The 19,789-nt window shown below is 44.2% G+C and overlaps 1 protein-coding gene across 1 annotated transcript; it reads right to left on the bottom strand.

Moving 5' to 3' along the window:
* Positions 1-19,731, bottom strand: LOC109487977 (NACHT domain- and WD repeat-containing protein 1-like). Its single transcript, XM_019792111.1, has 22 exons — positions 19,553-19,731; positions 17,413-17,567; positions 16,357-16,475; positions 15,869-15,952; positions 14,963-15,317; positions 13,012-14,284; positions 12,475-12,678; positions 11,888-11,995; positions 11,224-11,399; positions 10,700-10,852; positions 9,517-9,774; positions 9,244-9,426; positions 7,060-7,227; positions 6,203-6,402; positions 5,574-5,757; positions 5,067-5,172; positions 3,855-4,032; positions 3,341-3,499; positions 2,707-2,890; positions 2,043-2,205; positions 1,308-1,753; positions 1-963 (listed from the first exon to the last, which is right to left on the bottom strand). The coding sequence occupies exons 2-22, from the start codon at positions 17,519-17,521 to the stop codon at positions 704-706; spliced, it is 5,070 nt and encodes a 1,689-aa protein (XP_019647670.1). The 5' UTR covers positions 17,522-17,567; positions 19,553-19,731; the 3' UTR covers positions 1-703.
* Positions 19,732-19,789: the final 58 nt, after the last annotated feature.

Genomic DNA, 19,789 nt, shown 5'->3' on the forward strand with positions numbered 1-19,789 from the left:
CTACTCTAAATTTGATAGCCAGGCTCTTCTAAAATACAACTCAATCTTCTACAATGACACCTATAGCTAGATGAACCCAGCTCCCTTTGCACAGTTTGCTGTAAAAGTTATTATCAAATGTACTACTTGTAACAAGATCTTGAATTTACAATGCATCTGATCATACATAACTTTTACATTGTTGTGCAAGCACTGCTTGTAGTAAAACATTAGGAATTTGTACCTATAGGCATTATACATTCCCTGATTCAGACATATTTCTTATATTATGTATCATGTACATGTACATGTACATGTACATGTACGAGTACATGCATATACAATCTCAATGTTGCTTAAATAACAAGAAATCACAAAATTCCCACAGGAAATATTGCACAATATATAATCTTAGGCTCTCAGGTATCAAAATACTTGTTCTTATATACAAAGTTGTTCTTATATACAAAGTCTTTACTGTGAGTTGTGATGCTTCTACAGTCTGATTCGTGTAATTAACCTGTAGGCTTGGAATGGCCTTCGGGTCACACCTTTAACTGGCCAATGATAAAAAACAACTATTGTATGAAATCCAAATCCTACAGAATCTGACAGAAGTTAGATTTCTTCATCATGCGGCTTCTGACTTTGATAACAGGCTGATCAGCTTCCTCTGCATTCCCGTTGACAGACTGTCTGACTTAATTAGGGAGAAGAGATGCTATTACAAAATTTGACAGAAGTTAGATTTCTTCATCATACGACTCCTGACTTTTAAAACCGGCTGATCAGCTTCATCTGCATTCCCGTTCACAGACCGTCCACTGAACAGGTTTTCTTCCTCCGGTTCCGGAGTTCTTGGCGAGGGAAGCAAAATGTCCTCAATGATGACGTAGCCTAGTTTTGTTGTCAGGACAATGTTGTCTCGGTTGGCCACGATGTTGGTGATGGTTGCGTACACATACTGGGCAGTCACCATGTTTCCTGTGGACAAGGAGAATAAGCAGTTCCATCAGACAAATTGGAGATAATTCAGGCAATGTAGCATGTTTCAGGGTACGTGGGTGCAGGTTAGACATCCAGGTAATAAGATACACCAAAAAACAGTTACTCATGTAACTGGATATGACTTTGGAAATGGTCAGACGTTTCAGGTAGCATCCACTACCTTTCATCAGTGACACTAGAGACTGCAGGAGAATGGCAGGTTTCAGCCTTGCATCCTCTTTTTACAAACATATGCAATCTTGAATGGTCTTAGTTAAAAGCTTCAATCAAATTGTAGTTCATAAATAATGTGTTAAAGATTGAAGTGATATTTCTCCCACCTGTTTGGAGGTCCCACATCTTGAGTGACCTGTCGTGGCCCCCAGTCAGCAGGTACTTGTCGTCGTGACTGAACGACAGGCACACGATCCCTTTGAACACGGGAGACTTGGCGTACAGCTCGTGCACCAGTCTGCCCGTGCCCAGGTCCCAAACCCGCATGGTCTCTCCCGTCGACCCTGATGCCAACAACTTCTGGTCGTGGCTGACGCTCAGACACGTCAGCGGGCTGTCATGGCCCACCAGGACATACACAACTTTGTCCTGCTTGTTATCGAAGACCAGAATCTGCTTATCGTCCGTGCCGACTGCGGTGTATTTCCGGTCGTCTGTCATGGTGACGCAGGTGATTTTTCCATCACAGTTCGGTTTGCGGGTCCAGAGAAGCGTCATGGAGTCAATGTCCCAGGATGACACGGAGTTGTTGTCTGTGACTGCAACCAGGTACCTTTATTAAAAAAAATCAAAGAAAAACACTTATTAGTTATTGGTCTCCAATTCGAGGTGTTTCAGTGTCAAATACCGTAGGTATCTTTAGCTTTCCAGGGCCTAAACTTCACAATTTCTGGTAAATAAAGCAATGGTTGCCCAGGTGGCTGCCCTGGGTAGGTTGCTTAGTGCTTGCGTCAATGTGGAAAATTTTCGGGACCGAGAAAAAGCGGCATGCGATGGCCTGGTGCTTGGGTTGAAGAGGCGGTCCCCTGTGCAGGTTTGACTGTATAGTCATGTACACATACCTGTCCATACGTGTGATCCAGAAGCACCTGATGCCACCTGCGCCCTGGTCCAACTGCCGTATAAACTGGCCCGTGTTCAGGTTCCACAGCTTGATGAAACCTGCCTCGTCTCCAGTCACCACACAGTTGTTGTCGTGAGTGATTCTCAGGTAGGTTACAGAGCCTGCAGGAAAAAAGTGTTTTCAACTTTCGTTACAATCACAAAATTTGTGAATTCTTTCTTCAGGTTGGTAAGTCACTGAGTAAAGTCAGACACTTTTACACATTCAACCAAGTGTTTTATTCAGCCAACGTTTCGGTGACAATGTGAACCAGTCAGAATTTCCCTGAAGAAGGTGACAGATGGTCATCGAAACGTCAGCTGAATAAAGACGACAGGTTGTGCAAAAAGAGTCTCTTTACTTGAGCACAAAATTGCTCATACAAAATATTACATAAATATGCACTGTTGCTAATAAAGGTACAATTTAAAATTGGTCGATTTACACTTCAGATCAATGTAAAATGACTACAATTATAGTGTCAGACTTTCTAAGAGAATAGGTATGGGACAACTGCATGTGCAAGATGTCGGTTAGCTTGAGGAATGAATCCATTCTTCTATACAGAGTATTCAGAAGTTAAGTTACCAAAAGCTATCTAACATCAAAATGTAACCACTCACCATCCTTGTCAGTGATAGTTCGGACGTCTTTGCCGTCTTTTGAGTTCCACACGCTCACCTCGTTCTCGCTGCCCTCCCGTTTGTACACCACGTACCCTGCATCACACGTCACTCCCACAATGCTGTGCTTGTCGATGAACCTGGGGGTGGACATCTTCATCTTGCTCTGTTCGACTTCCCAAACCTTATTTTTAATCAGAAAAACAGTAATGAATACAAATGAATGAAAGGGCACAGACAAAATGGCTGCGAACTCAAGTTAGGCACAACCTATTTACAATGTATATTCTCGCAAATCTGAACTGGCGAGGACCCTGCTGCAGTGAGCCACCCCATCATGTCTTGTATAAATGTATATTTACTAAGTAAACGCACTAATGCACTTGTCCCGTCTTTGGCACACATAGAATCAGTTGTTCATGTTCCCTTCTTGATTATCCTTTTCTTTCCTTTATTTACAAATGTACAGTGTATGTACTGGATCACAATTGTTACTGACAATGCGCAACCTGCCAATAATCCTATATTGTAGGGCTAGGAAGAAATGAAGAAGAAGAATTGACTATTTTTCAAAGAATGCTGAAGAGCTTGCCGAAGAGGACTGAACGCTGGTAGGTACTAGTATATCCCAAACCTTTGTGTAGTAGGAGTCGGTGGACGCCGTCACCACGATGTACCCCGTCACCTCCATGGCCGTGATTTTTGCCGCCTGTCCGTCCAGCGTCTGGACAAGCCGGCCGCTCCCGAAGTCCCAGACGTTCAGGTGTTCGTCCCGAGCTCCGGACACGATGACCTGCAAGATTCAAGATCACTTGACACTGTAAGGATTTTGGACACTGAACAAGACTATTTCCTGAGAGTGGTGAAGGAGGCTATTTAGGCTATTCAGGGCCCATCACCCTTCACTAAACCACGACGGGGGCCGACATCGTCTACAGATACCTTTGACCCAGTGTTGACGTCACACTTCAGAGAAGCCATGTGACAAGCCTCACTGGGTCAGTCTACTGAGGAAGACCAGGGTGCTGGTCTAAAGCTCTAGGTGAGAGAATTTTTCGTGTTGGCTCTAAAGTTTTAACTCTAAATATGTAACTACCAACACGGATGAACTTTCATGATAGTATGTTTAAAATAGATAAATTCTGTACCTTGTTGTCGCTGGTGATGGCCACACAGTCCACGATGCCGTAGTGCCCCTGCATGTGGCGGATCTCTCTTCCCTCAGACAAGTCCCACAGTTTCACCACCTTGTCCGACCCGGATACCGCATACTTCCCGTCTGACGTGATGGCTAGAGAGTACACCGGGTGGGAGTGCCCTTCTAACCTGTGAACCATATTATATCTGTATCAAACCTGTGAATAGCAAAGTTCTTTTTATCACAACCATTTATTTTTCACTAGCCGACGTTTCGATGACCGTCTGTCATCTTCATCAGGGCAGTATGGACTGGGTTACTGTGCACTGACACTAGATGTTACTTGGTGCATGTCAGTGCACAGTAACCCAGTCAGGATTGCCCTGATGAAGATGACAGAAGGTCATCGAAACGTCGGCTAGTGAAAAAAAGAACTTTGCTATTCAGTCGTTTACCAACCTGATGAAATCATTTACGGATGTATCAAACCCGATTAACATATTTCATTTTTGTACCTTGGCTACCATGTATATACTAGGACTCTACCATAATATTGTATTTTTAAAAATGTATGTATTACTAACATCTGTGTCCATAATATCACTAGGGTCCATAATATTGCCACCTTGAGAAACAGTGTGCTTAAAGATATTTTTACTGCAACATACCCTAGGTATGTACATTTGAGGTGCGCAGGAGTGCATACCAAAAGTATGTTGCAGTAAAAAATATCTTAAAGCACACTATTTCTCAAGGTGGCGATATTATGGACCCTGGTGATATTATGGACACTGATGTTACTTCCATTTATGTCTAACAATTTTCATCTTTCCCCCAGGGTGTCCCTTAGTAATATAGTCTTTGACTAGTTGGGACACCCTGGCTTCTTTGTAAGCCGAATAAATAAATAAATAAATAACCTTAGTAAAACGTTTTTATTCCAACACACAATTTACAGAGATCAAATTTTCAGTGATCACTGTCGCCTTCATCAGGATAATTAATGACCAATCACTTCACAACGTGATCTCGCGAGAGTTACGGTTTACAAACACGTGACCTTATTCACACGAGACTTTACTGATACGTGACGTAAGCAATTGATCAAAAGTGCCAGGGAGTTTATATCGTCCACTATCTCTATTGAGTGAAGGCTGAAGTGCTCTGACATATAAAGCCTGCCTAATGCCTCTTAGAAAGTAGATATTAATAAATAAATAACCTGTGAACCACCTCCCCGCTCTCCATGTCTATGACAGAAAGCGTGGCGTCCTTTGACCCGGAAACAATCCTGGCATTCTGGGTGACCCTCAGGCAGGTCAGGTGACCTGTGAATGAATGAGAATGAATGAATGAATGAATGAATGAATGAATGAATGAACGAACGAACGAACAAATGAATGAATGAATGAATGAGATTTCATTTTTGTGTCGTGCGCATTCCCGCACCCAGCCCATGTGGGCTTATACGACACCGATTCAATAAATTATACATAAACAAAAGAGAATCAAAGGTACACATAACAGAATCCAATCAAAATATGAACACAAATAAAGGTAGGCTATATACAATAATGGTGAACAAAGTGAACTCATAACAGATCGTAAATGCAAATAAACAAATCTGTACATAATGAACCAAGATCTCACAAAATAAATACAAGTACATAAGGTAAATCAAACATAATAAGAGAAAACAGACGTGCAGAAGTAAGAAAAAGTGACAGACCTGTGTGTGTGGAGAAGGTGTTTCTCATCTCGCCTGTCTCTGTGCCCCACATCTTGATGCTGTTGTCCTCTGCTCCGGTGATGATGTACCGGTTGTCGTGGGAAACTGCCAGGCAGGAAACAGCGCCCTCGTGCCCCTTCAGGGTGAACTGCAGCTTCCCAGACTCGATGTCCCAGACATTAACCTGAAATACAAAGCAGGAGAAGTTACTATAATTTTAAAGTCTTAAACTTGGGAGTCTTTCTGGTACATCAACAAGAAGTAATGAATTTCAAATTATTTTGCCATTGTTTACTGTAAATTTGTGGGATTGTAGAAAACAGCCTCCAGTTTAATTCTGGACTTCCAGTTTAATTCCGGACTATTTCTCATATCTCAACAACCTTACATCTAGATGGGCTAATATCGTAAACTATAGGTAAAAATGTTGTAAGAAATATGTATATGTAGCGGCCATTGAGGACCACTTAGGGATTAAATCCATATTGTAAAATTCTGGGAACTGGCATCAGAATTCTGGGAAGAATTCTGCAGAATTGGCCACCTGTAACCAGTTATTTTAGCCCCCCTTGCCCCCCAGAATCTGCTTGGAGATCAGTAGTACATGTATATATGACTCCCCCACTCACCCCATTGCCGACAGGTGACACGACCCTGCGTGAGTCCCTGGTGGTGGTGAGCAGGGCGCGGTGGCTGTAGTGGGCGTGGTCCTCCTCCATGCTGATGACCAGCCGGCCTGTCTCCAGGTTCCACACCTTCAGGGTGTTGTCCAGCGAGCCAGACACCAGAAGCTCGTTGTTGGGGGCAGCAGAAATTACCTCAATGGCATCTGTGGCAGACAAAAGTTTTTTTTTGTGATGTACACTCGTCTGACGATGGCCCAGAAACAGTAGGAGAAGAAATACTGAGGAGGAGATCAAGAGAGTAGCGAATAGCTGACCTGAGAAAGACAGCCCAGAGACGAGTGAAGTGGAGAACTATCAACAGTGGCCTATGCGCCAGCAGGAGGGAAGGGCCAAAGTACATGTAAGTACATGTAAGTATTACTAAGTACACTTGTCTACACTACACATTACAGTTGACAGCTACAAGTAAAAGAATGCCTCTGCGGAAAACACTACAAAATGATGGGGTAAAACTTGGACTTAACTCACTTAAGGATATGGCAGTAGTGGCGCAAGACCGAAACCTTTGGAGACAAAAAGTCAGACAAGGAGTCGACCTATGCAACAAGGTTGCGGGAGGATCTAAGGTCTAAGGTAAGGTCTGCTGAATAGGTCTAAGACTTAGACTAAGGGGCTAAATCAGCTACCTATAATGGCAAGAAGCAGAACTCAAGTCAGAAGCTCTGAGGAAGGTGTCTGATAGGCACCAAAACATCAGCACTTACTAATAGGTGAGACAATCTTGGTTGTGTACAAGAAAACTCCCGTATCCTAGCCAAAATATATGAATGCAAAAAAAAATTTGTGGGGCAACAACCTACCTGTGTGTCCCGTGAGTGTTCTCTCCAGTTCCATGACGTCCGACTCGTTCTCGTAGATGCGGATGGTACAGTCTCGCGCCGCCGTCACCATGTAGCCTCCGTCTGGAGTCATGGCGATGGAGGTGATGCCGGCTCTGTGATGGGCCAGGGTCGTCCGCAGGGGACCGCCTGGGAGTGGAGGTAAGGTAGAGTCAATACTCTCACACGTCTTCTTAATTATGATACAACAACCTGTGGCTTTGTTTTATGCAATAACAAACTATGAATTCAAATAAAAGCTCATCCGTGTTGGTAGAATCCAAAGTGTTGTAAAGTTAAAGCTTTGTTCCAGCACAAGGAAGGAACACCCGAAAATTTATCGTGAGTTCCATTCTTGTGTTGGAACAAAGCTTGAACTTTACATAAAAAAACTATGAAGTTCTGACAACAATGGTAATAGTTTTTTAAATCTCAGATTTGGCCTTAAAAATGGATGCTTTAATTATTAGTTAGAGTTATATATAATCAATGTTTTTTTTTGCTTTAACGTTATATGAATTTTTTCAATGTGATATTAATTATTAACAGCTTTTCATATGATCTTTTATTTAATCTCTTCTGAGTAAGCAAGCAAACATTCATGCAGTTTCAAAGCAGGAAATTGCAATAAAGTGCACAAATCTACAAGCAACATACTCAATTAGGCAGAGATCATGCAAAACACCTGTTAACTATATAATTGGTAGACCAAATAGACCATAATTATGCATCTTAATGACATGGACTCGAATCAACAGCTGAATCTTTTGATCCATCTGGATCATGAAGTTTAGCTGGTAGTTTTGCTTGGTCCCAGATATCATTGCACATTCTTTACACGCATTTGAATATAATCTACAAGCACAGTAATTAGTGTCTAGGCATTACAAGCAACAAGCAGGATCACACACAGAGCATAATGCTGATGAAAACAGAGCAGCACAATTTGCAGAAGAACATGCAGGGTTCCACATAATAACAGCTACATGATTGTAACTATTATAGTTACACACATAAATGACAGGGGAGGGGGGTTTAATCTGGTTCAAGTTAGTCTGTGATTGCACATGTATTCTCAACACAAATAAAGAAAAAGCAGTGAATTAGACAGTGTGTTAATATCATGTGTTACTATGTGAATCAGGGTGGAACCACCTGATGGGATGGTTGGACAAAGATCCAAAAGTACAAAGAATCATGAGCACAACAGAGTGTATTCGATGCAGTACATGGGAAACTATACAAGATATTGATACAGCAACTTGATATACATGTAGTAGGATTTGATATGAATTTGACTAGATGATCCAATGATAGTGTAGACAGAGAGAATAGATGATGTTGGTGTAGATGCTCATATTGCTGGGAATGACGGACACCACAATGACTGCTGTGCAGTACAGTATGATTGCTGCTGGGATTTGGAGTTTGCTATTTTGTTTTCGAATCAAATTTTGCAGTAAAGTCATCCATAAATTTCAGTTTCAGCAGCAGTACTGGTAATACCTGGGGGAGGGAATCCCGTTCCCCGGGTAACAAACATCAGTTCCCCGCTGGACACACAGCGGTCCTGACACCACCACATGCACTGCCTCACCAGCGTCCCGATCCGCTCAAAATGCCGACCGAATGCGGACAGGCGCCCTATAAGCTCAGATGCTGGGAGCATGTTCACGATGGAACCCTTTTGTGAGAAGGCTTTCGAGAGAGAGAGAGAGAAGAAACACAGAGGTGTGAAGGCTTGGAGGGAATAGCCTGGTATCCAGTCTCACGTGGTATAGGGTCAGGTTTTTCTCGGGGCTGTAGGAGCTCTGTCCCGCCCGCCTCAGCTAGGTTTCCCGGTGTCTTCACAATGGGAGATTGATTAGTCCTACCACGAACATGTTGGTAGCCTGGGAGCCAGATCCATAGCACACTGGACACACCGTGCTCACTGAGATACTTTGTGTCCAGTGTTCTATGGGTCTGGCACCCAGGCTAATATGTTGGGGCAAACCAAATCCCCAAGCATACCATCAGTTGTTAGCGTAACCGGGTTGGCCTGTTTCACTGGGCGGGGGAAGCTATTTAGAGCCCCCAAAGACACAGCCTGTCTGAACACCCTAACACCCGCAATCACGTAAGACTGGATACCAGCGAGGCTAAGGATCGGAGGGGTGGGTATACCTGGTGGAGGGAAGCTTGAACCATGTGGTACGAAGGAGGGCGCCCCCCTACTGACACAGTTGGCACTACACCAGGACAGACACTGGCCCAGTAACTGCCTAATCCTGACAAAGTCAGCGCTATACGAGGACAGACGACCCACCAGCTCTGCAGACAGGCTGTTGACAGCGTCTCGCTCAAAGGCTTAGAGGAACAACAACAAAAAGAAAAAAAACATGCGTTATGGGGTTAGCGGCTAGAGGGACACCCTATGGAGCGGACAGTTGGTAGTACCTGGAGGTGGGAAGCTAGCACCACGGGTTATCACCGACATGTCTGGTTCCTTCTCGTGCCATCGCGTGCAACAGGAGCGTTGCGGTGACTGGATATTTAGCTGGCCCTGGGGTACCAGACGGGGTAGTTTGTCCCTGTCACACCATCGCGAGCACCAGGCACGACACTGGGACACGAGGGACCCAATGTGCCGGGATCGGTCGCTCAGCCAGTCCAAGCGACCGACCAACTCTGTGGCCAACGGATTGGTGTATCCTCCTAGGGAAAAAACTTCTGTGTTAATAACTACATGGGAAGAGAACCGATCGTTATATACCTGGTGGGTAAATAGAAGTGCTGTGAGGCAGCATGAAGGGACGCCGCGTCACGCGGTCGCAAAATTTCGTGCACCACGCCCGCGACTGCTCCAGGAGGCTGTCCACGATTGGTCGGGACTGACGTTCGAACGGCACGAGTCGACCAATCAGCTCCAAGGCAAGATGGCTGGGCACGCCACCTGTTAGGGTCAAAGGGCACCACATACATACACTATAGAGTTTCTACAATCCGGTTTCTTTATAACTTAGACTGGAAAGGAAATTAAAAGAAAATCATCTGATGTTAAAGAATAAGGGGAAGTCTTGACAACACAGAAATGCAGCACAGCTAAGCCATCACCACACCACCTACTAGTAGCAGTTTAAGAATTCAAGGTTAAAACAATTATCTACTGCAACTACAACAGAGGAAAAATGCTTTGTGATTAAATATGTTAAATGGGCAGAATCAAATGCAAATGCCACAAAAACTCCAAAATCTACAAACAATGAGCACTAACAGTAATTGTTCATAATAGCAGCTAATGCAGTCCCCTCTTTTAAGATATAATATCACAATAAAACTAAGCATGCATTCAATTTGCATTGAAAAATACATGGTACAATTAGATAATAGCATACATGCATTAATACACAAAACTCTAGAAATGGTAGCTACAATTTACCTTACTATACATGAGTAATACACAATTTTAAGAATATTCAAACTGGAAGTGAACTAGAAAAATAAACAATCAAATTTTGATTAAAATCTTACAACAGACTCAGTGGCAAAATGCATCATAATTTTTTCCCTTTAGATCTTCAGTCTTGAATAAACTCTTTATTCAAAAGTGCCAAACAGACATAGACTGAAGTAAATGTACCTTTAAACTCTAGCGTGGGTTTGATGAGCCTGAGAGCGTCCCTGAGCAGCCTGATCTCCAGGTTATCCTGCAGCTGCAGCACCATGTTGTAATCCTCGATCAGATCCTTCACACTGAACGCATCAATCATGTTGTTCATGAAGTCCAGATTACCTGGATAAGGAACAATATGATATGCATGAACCTGGGCACCAGTTGATAGTCACTCTCTAAGCACTTACTACTTTATGTTACAACTTGCTGAAAGCATTGTCGTAACCTGCTTGCAGCTAATGATGAGAGAGAAGGATTATTCTTAATTTATAAGGCCAGTAGAGAGTGTGGCCTTGCCAGTGTGGACCAGCTAGACAGAGTTGCTAGGAAAACTTGTGTGAAGACGAGCTGACTGCTGCCCACCCTTGAGTCAGGGTCATACCCGCAGCAGTTAAATCAAAGACTGGATACTACATACTACTAGTATTTGCAACAAGACAGCACAGAAATGTCATGGTGTTAGGTATAACTTTTAAATAACTAATCCTCACCCAGAGTGTGTTTGAAGATGTCGTCCATCCTGCCTGCGTGGAGCAGGTGAAAGGTCACCTCGTTCAGTTTGCGGCGGTTGAAGACGTTGTCGTCGTACTTGTCGGGCTGCGGCACGACGTTCCGGTCGGCGTTGTAGTACTCCCGCTTCCCATTCACGTCCATCGTGATCTCCTTCCTGCAACAGTTTTGTTTTTGTTAGTCAACATGACACAGTACAGAGTAAAGAGACTCTTTTTACACAACCAAGTCTTTCATTCAGCCGACGTTTTGGTGAGCGTCTGTCACCTTCCTCAGGGCAATTCTGACTGGTTCACATTGCATTACAGCACAGGTGTCACTGCTTTAGATGCAGCGAACCAGTCAGAATTGCCCTGAGGAAGGTGACAGATGGTCACCACACCACACTTTCCTCACTTCACTCAGGTGTAAATGAGTACCTACAATGTAGCTTCGGTTAGGGACGTCCCTCGGATAGGACGTGAAATGGAGGTCCCGTGTTTGGGATAGCCACATCACTTATCGAAAAGAGTAGGGGACCTTCCCGGTGTGAGTGGTTCAAACCTTACAGTCCAGTCTTATGCAGCTTGTACATGTACGTACATGTACATAACTGGTGTGTTACGCCTAAAGGCGGTTTACTGCAGTTATGCGAAACGAACAAACCTGCGCCCGTTGCTCCAGGTGCCGAGGAAGAAGTCAGCCAGGATGTGGTGACGGGCTCGGCTGTTGTCTCCCGCCAGGTACCGCTCCTGGGCACACTCTATGAACTGTCTGTTGGGGAGGTACAAAACAAGAGAACTCTCAATTGTTGGCTAATGGTCACTCCCTTGGCTAATGGTTATTTAGAGCCTTGCCACTGTAGGATCTGCTTGGGGATTAAACGATTGCCACCATTGCCGTTGATGTTCTTCATCATTGTAGTTAAACGTATAGTCTTTTCTTTGGCAAGAGAACTAACATGTAGAAATAGCTGGACTTTTCTTGGAACAAGACTAACTTCAAATGAACTGTCTGTTGGAAAGGTATGAAAGCATTATAACAGATTGCCACCATTGTCATTGATGTTCTTCATTGCTGTTGCACTGGCAAGCCATCAGCCAATCAGATACTCCCCCTCCTTTTGCTGGATGAAATGCTACCAGCCAATCACATTGCTTCTTGACTGTAGTCAGGGTGGTGATTGGCTGATGACGGTCGGTAGTGCTGATGTCACAAGTACAGTACCTGTGGAACAGCTGGAAATACTGTACCTGTGGAAGAGCTGCAGGACTCTCTTCCCGTCCGCCTGTCTCTCGGCGAGGTACTCCATGATGTCGTACTTGAGTCGGGTGACGATGAGGGGAGGGATGCGCACCACGTCCTTGTTGGGAGGAGACCAGTACTGGTACACGTCGTCCAACACTTCGTCATCAAGAGACAGGACATCCTCCAGCTCATGTTCCGCTATTCCATTTCTTAAAGTAACAAAAAGGACATTTAAGGATTATTGAGGAAATAGACTGGGGCTTTTCTAAAGCAAAAGTGCAAGGTACATGTACCAACTGTCATGGCACAGAAGCCAAAAATGTACATTTTCAGCCAAAAATGGCAAAATATGCCAAAAGATTGAAATGCCCGCATATCCAGATTTGCTTAAAATACATTTAGGTATACATGTCTGCCAAATTTGGTGCTTTTAGACAAAAGTGCACATTCAATTTTTCAGCTATGCCTCTCACAGGCCTATTAAGAAAACATGGCAACAGAGAAGGACTTCACAATGACAGAACACTAGCACCATTTCTTACCTGGCAGCAGCGATGTACCCCAGTGTGTGGGACACAAAGATGGTTCCATGCTGCACCTCTAGCCTCTCATACAGCAGATTGATGGCCGCCCTCGCCGACTGGGCGATCCGCAGTTCCGATTCTGGGGTGTAAGACTTCCACCTCCGAGCCTCATCAAACGCCAGCTTGAGGAACAGCGGCTGCCGACAGTGTGAGAAGGCAGACAGGATGACTTCCCTTTGTTTGTCTGTGAGGCACCGCTGGATCCGAGCGAGCCACGTGTCCAGAATCTCGCTCCCCACCTGTTCCGACAATGTGGGCACCTGGATGTAGCTCCTGTCGCTGCGGACGGTGCGCTTCAGAGTCTTCAGCAGATCGAACTCTTCGGGCAGGGTGGAGACCACGATGTGGACGTTTGGTGGGAGGGATTTGGGCAGCCAGGTCAGGCTGTAGGCTCGGTCCACGGACGACAATTGGTCCAGGGAGTCCAGAAGGATGAGAAGCGGCCGACCCTTCTCCGACACCTTGTCCAGAAGCGTGGACAAGTACTGGACGATTTCAGCAAAGTTGTTGAGAACTCTTTCCGCGGGTGCCTCAATGCCGTAGACCTCACATATCTGTAGACAGAGGCTCTGTAGAACCGGGTGGATCAGTGTGCTGTGTGGGGACGTGCCCAGGAAACGGATGATCGTCACCAGGTTTTCTCCGAACCTCTGGGCGGCATTCTGCGCCAGCATGGCCATGATGGACGACTTGCCGCTACCGGAGGCTCCGTGGATCACGAACGGCTGATGGTTGGCCTTGTCCGTGTCCTTCATGTACGTGTACACAGCGTCAAAGATCTCCTGTCTTCCGCAGAAACTCTCACACTTCGCCTGGCAGAAACGTGCGTGCGAGATCACTTCTGTCAAAAACCAGTCATCGTTCTGTTCTTGTTCACTCTCGCTCTGCAAGCTCTTGAAAATCATCGCTTTCAGATCGGCCACGAAGTCGTCACTGAACCGTTCCAGATACGAGGCGTGACTTTCCACGTCTTCATTAACCCCCTTGTCGGTCCACTCTAGCTCGTACTGGTGAACGTTCTTCAGTTTGGCCGGCAGTTTCCCCTTCAGGTCCTCCAGCAGGCTCTGGGACTCTTCGTTGAGCTTCTCCCTGTCCATCAGGTCCAGGTAGGCGCTGACCGCGTCTGCTCCCACGTGCTTCTCGATGTTCTGAAGGTTCCGCATGAAGATCACGGCTCGCTGGTTTGCGTCGGTCGACTCCATGATGCCTCTGCTGATCTCCGTCTCAGTCACTAACAAGAAAGAACCTTTTTTTAAACTTCTTGGATTGACAATGGATTTGAAGCCAACTCCATCATATTAGGAATGTACACATAGCCAGAGTGCCATTTTGCTCCCTATTGAGCTGCCCTATTTGAGTGTAGGCAGCCTGGTAAACAAACTTTGGGATGGCACCCAGGCTAATGCAACCACTGGCAAGTAATTCTAGAATATTTTCAACTTGAACCAGGTCTGTCCCTAACCATAGCCCTAGCCCTAGCCCTAGCCCTAGCCCTAGCCCTAGCCCTAGCCCTTAAACCCTACCCCTAACCCTAGCCATAACCATACCCTAACCCTAACCCTAACCCTAACCCTAGACCTAACACTAGGCCTAACCCTAACAATAAACCCTAACCCTGGTTCCCCTAACCCTAGCCCTAACCCTAACCCCAGCCCCAACCCCAACCCTAACCCTAACCCTAACCCTATTAAACCCTAACCCTAACCCTAACCCTAACCCTAACTCTAACCCTAATCCTAACCCTAACCCTAACCTAACCCTAGCCCTAGCCCTAGCCCTAGCCCTAGCCCTAGCCCTAGCCCTAGCCCTAGCCCTAGCCCTAGCCCTAACATTAACCCTAATCCTAACACTAATTTAAAGTGTTAGGCTAAAAAAAGGAGCAAAAGCACACAAGTGTACAAGAAATTACCTGATTTGATGTATTTGTGTTGCTGTTCCTCAGTCACCAGTCCTTCCTTGTAAGCTGCCTTCACAGCTGTGCGGAGAATATTCTCCAGCTGAACCGTCACCTGATACCACCCCTCCTTGTCTTTCAGTCGCAGGCTCTCATTGGCTGGTTCCATGTCCGTGTAATATTTAAACTTGCTGGTGATTGGCTGTAGTAAACAGACCGCGGGGACGGCGTTGTCGTCCTTGAGGTACCATTCATTGATGACGGCGGTGTCCATGTCTAGTTCGCCGGCCTTCTTTAGGAGAATGTCCAGTTCTTCTGCCTCTATCTTTGCAGGAATGGGACGGTAGCCGTACCGGTTACCTAGGAATGCCTGGAGAGGGAGAAACATGATCAAATTACATTGTATGGCTGCTTTTCAATCAGAATTTTCCATATATACATGTATATAAATGTAAAGGAAGATAATAAAAGAAACCTATTACTATGTACACTTCACTCAGGTGTTAATGAGTACGTAGCTTAGGTTAGGGGCGTCCCTCAGATAGGACGTTAAATGGAGGTCCCGTGTTTAGGGACAGCCACACCCTATGCAAATCAAAGAACCCACCACACCTTTAAAAAAAGGGGCATGCCCCGGTGTGCGATGGTACAAACACTACTGTATGGAGTTGGTGACTTCGAATCACCCAGATAGAGGCCTGGCGAACTCCTGTCTCGTATTAGTATCACCGTCCGTCCGGTCTCGTATCACCCGGACGGAGGCGTGGCAAACCCCGTCTTGTATTAAGCTAACGAAAGGGTATGTCACCTCTTAAGGGGTGATATAACCCCCACCAATGATGATGACCTACATGTAATCTTGAATCAGATTTCTCCTATTACTTAACATTTTACCCAGACTAGACACATCTGAACCCTCACCACAAAGTTGGGTCCGACCGACAGTCTCTTGCAGGTGTCAATCTCCATCAGGCACAGCGCGCAGGTCATGTGATCGGCCACAACCTGCATGATGAACAAAATGACTAATAAACTGGTGGACGTCCCAACTACTAAGTACCTAATACCAGCCCAGAAGAGAACAAGAAATAATCACGCCTTCAAGTACCAGAGTTATCAACCAAGGATTGAGGTGTTCAAAAACTCATTCTTCCTAATCTATCACAAAGTGGAACTCGCTGTCACCAAGTACAGTAGGGGCATTGTCATTAGATAAACTAAACAATGTTTAGAGTTTGATGTTGAAAGGTTGTAACAAGTTGTTCGGTGTGATATAGCCAGCTGCCGCCGAGCCGCATGCCTGCGAAGCTGGTGTGTTACACCAAAGGGCGGTTATACCGGCTATACAGATACAGAAGCTGGTGTGTTATGCCAAAGGGCGGTTACACCGGCTATACAGAATTACAGACCTCGTCCCTTACGCCCCAGCGCATGTCCATGACCTGGAAGTCCAGCCCCTGCTTCTGACAGAACTCCCGCAGCTCAGGGTACGCCTTCTGCAGCAGGATGTTACGCTCCTTAGCCATGTCTGGGGGAAAGGGAGCGAACATGTAGCTTTAGATGTATAGACAAGCTTCTTTTTCATTAGTAATCTTGTGGACACCATACATTTTCATAGCCTCCAGGATATCAATTTTATTTTGGCAGTCGAGTCTCTTTAAAATTTTTCCTCTCTGCAAATTGGTTGAGAGGATGAAAGAGACTCGACAGCCAAAATAGGTTTGGTGACCAGGCTAGCATTTAAGAAGCCATGGTAATAAAACAAAAAGGTAACCTTGTTTTACATAAAATTGACTTGGAAGCTTTTAATACCTTTTTAAGAACGGTATGTTCTATAAACATTCTCCTCAGATCAGAAATTATGATTCTTGATTTCAGTACCCTAACGTCGGATCCAAGGCCTGCATAGTTAGAGCTTGCCTGTGGGGTAGGGCTGCGTACCTAAACGTAACATCAGGTACAGGTACAGGTACTGGTACAGAGGTTTAGGTACAGGTCCGGACCTGTACCTGTACCTGAACAATTTGACAAATTAACACGTGTTCTTCACTTTTTCAATCATGACACAGAAACAATAATAAAGTGTTGGAGGGAAGGGAAAATGACTGACCTCTGACCTGATTTGAGTTTGTTGACCAATCACAACCCTGGATCAGCCACACTCTCGCGATGTCTCGTGAGACTGAGGATCTCAAATCAATCGACGGTGTTTACGTCTTTTCCAGTGCTAATTTTTCGTCTTTGTGGTAGGATTTACCTATCTTTAGTCATATACATGGTGTAAACTAGCTATTTCGGTATATACTCGTTACTTCATGATCCGGTATTTTGGACCTGTACCGAAACGATTTTTACGGTATTGGACCGGTACAGTGTACCGGTCCGCAGCCCTACTGTGGGGTGTGGAACCTGAAAGCAAGGGTCCATAATAACAGGTAAAAGATACAAAACGATTCTCGGCTCACCTGAGAAAGTGGAGCTCATAAAGATGCGAACGATGTTGGACTTGTCTGGCGGTAACGCCGTCATGTGCCCCTCCATGAGCGCTGCTCTCATCTCTGATGTCACCTCCATCTTGTTAAGGTTACTTGTAGTATTCTACAACCCCTGATTCAAAATTCTGGGGGACAGAAAATTGCAAAACAAAAATGATGAGTTTAAGCAAGGAAAGGTAAAAGATCTAGACAGTCACCTCCATCTTGTTAAGGGTGGTCCTCTACAATCCCTGATTCAAAATTCTGCAGGACAGTAAATTGCAAAACAAGATTTAAACTAGGATTAGGCCACACCAATTTAATTTCTTGGTTAACGGATTCGCCGCTTCATTTTTTTCTGATTTGCAAATAAAAATAAAAATCCAGAATCAACTGCAAAATGCTCATATTTTTCCCTGAACAGTTGAAAACAGTCCTTTTCTTCGTAGTTGTTACAGTTATTCCATCCTTCAATGCAATGGTATCATTAAAAGTTCAAAATTCATTGTTTAAATTTTGAACCAGCCTGGTGTGTTGGCTACATGGCTCCTATCGTACCATTTTGGGCCATAATACGATGCCTAGGCCTGTTTTTATTTATTTATTTTTTTCGCCCGCCCGCTCCATTATTTTTCTAGAAAAATCCGTTAACCAAGAAATTAAATTGGTGTGGCCTTAGGAAGGGTAACAGATCTAGACCTTTGTACTCAATACTACGTAGATATCATGCAAATGACATTGTCTTTCTCTACAATCCTTCAATCAAAATTCTGGGGGACAGAAAATTGCAAAACAAGATGAGTTTAAACTAGGAAATAAGGTAACAGATCTAGACCTTTGTGCTCAATACAAAATAGATATCATGCAAATGACCTTGCAGCTGTTGTCTTTTGTTTGAAGATGATGTCACAGCAACTATTCAATCAGCCCCAATTACGTCATCTATTATTTACAATCTAAGCCATTGTTGACCTTTGAATATAACGTCCAAATATAATATGTTGTGAAAACATGGAAGACCACCAAAGAATTCCAAAAAGAAAATGCACAATAGTTTATAACCATTTGAAGTATTTAGGGGCCATTGTTTGTAAGCATTTATAAAAAACAAGGCAATATGTATCCTGTACTTGACAACTACCAGACAAAAAGGACTGTAACTACTGTAACAGTTGTAAATGGACTCTACATAATCTGTTACTTTGACCTGCATATTATATATCAGAGAGTAGTTTTTTGAGCTGATGTAGTAAGATTACAGTAGTATCAGTAGTCCGGTTTGTACTACAAACATATATACCTTACATCTGTTCACCTGTACTTAGCCCGATAGGGCAATATTATGTACAATAAAGGTAATCTATTATTGTGTTACTCAAAAATCAAACAGAGGTCAAAACAATGAGGCTCCCAATGCCTAAGTACTACTGGTCTGTGTAATGTTGTCATAGGCCTTGGGCTAATATTTGTGTAGCCACAATACACGGTGTCACAAAGAAACACTTTTTATTCAGTCATTGTTTTTGTTTTTAGAATTATTTGGAAAAACTGGGAAATTCAGGAGATTTTTACATGGTTTCGTTTGACCTGATATGCTCACTTTCAGTTTCAACACATATACAGTTACAAGCTGGACAGGAACACATTGTATTGGGTGACTCAGCAAGGTGTTGAATACCTGTTTACAAACATGGTATCTTTAACACTGAAAAGCATGAAACTTAACAGAAGTATAGTAGTAGGTGTACCATTATAGCAGCACTAAAATCTCTTGACTGCAACTGTTGGATCATTCCAGAACTTTTGTTACCTGTAACTACAGTCTGCACAGTGTGTGCAGACATACCAGTAGTTCTTCTGTTCGAGCACCTACCTAGAATTCAATTAGGTCGACAAGTTTTCATAACAATTTGGCAACAGAAAACAAGGAATGGACACCTATCGAAACCGTTCACAATTCTTAAGGTATATCAATTGCAACTGTTCCTGTTTGCATCACAAGCAACATGTATACAGTTGTGTCACTGTCACACTTTCAGGTAAAGAAAAACACCTTGTGTAACATAATACTTTGATCCAGAACACTCTACGATATTGTACCCACAGCGAATTCTTAAGAAGTCACTCTCACCTGTTCAATGCCCCATCCTGATACACTTTCTACTGTAGGTGGTGGATCCAGCAACCACCCAAGAATCCACCGTCGCTAACTGAAAAGACCAACAGACAACGTTGCTTGCCTGAGCACTGTTACTGTTAGCCACACCTCCGTGTATTTGCATATGTCCCCCAAGAAAAATGGGTCCTGTCTCACACTGTCAACAGGAATCTACCTTGAATAGGCGGGGCGGGGTGGTCGCCTAGCAAC

The sequence above is a fragment of the Branchiostoma belcheri genome, unplaced genomic scaffold, assembly GCF_001625305.1.
Source record: "Branchiostoma belcheri isolate BF01 breed outbred unplaced genomic scaffold, Haploidv18h27 scaffold111, whole genome shotgun sequence".
NCBI lineage: Eukaryota > Metazoa > Chordata > Leptocardii > Amphioxiformes > Branchiostomatidae > Branchiostoma > Branchiostoma belcheri.

Excerpts from the sequence above, each read along its gene's own strand:
- LOC109487977 (XM_019792111.1), bottom strand. The coding sequence starts at position 17,521 with ATGGAGGTGACATCAGAGATGAGAGCAGCGCTCATGGAGGGGCACATG. Across the intron at positions 15,318-15,868 it reads CGGTCGGACCCAACTTTGTG|GCATTCCTAGGTAACCGGTA; the intron begins GTGAGGGTTCAG and ends CTCCCTCTCCAG. Across the intron at positions 4,033-5,066 it reads AGCGGGGAGGTGGTTCACAG|GTTAGAAGGGCACTCCCACC; the intron begins GTTATTTATTTA and ends TATGGTTCACAG.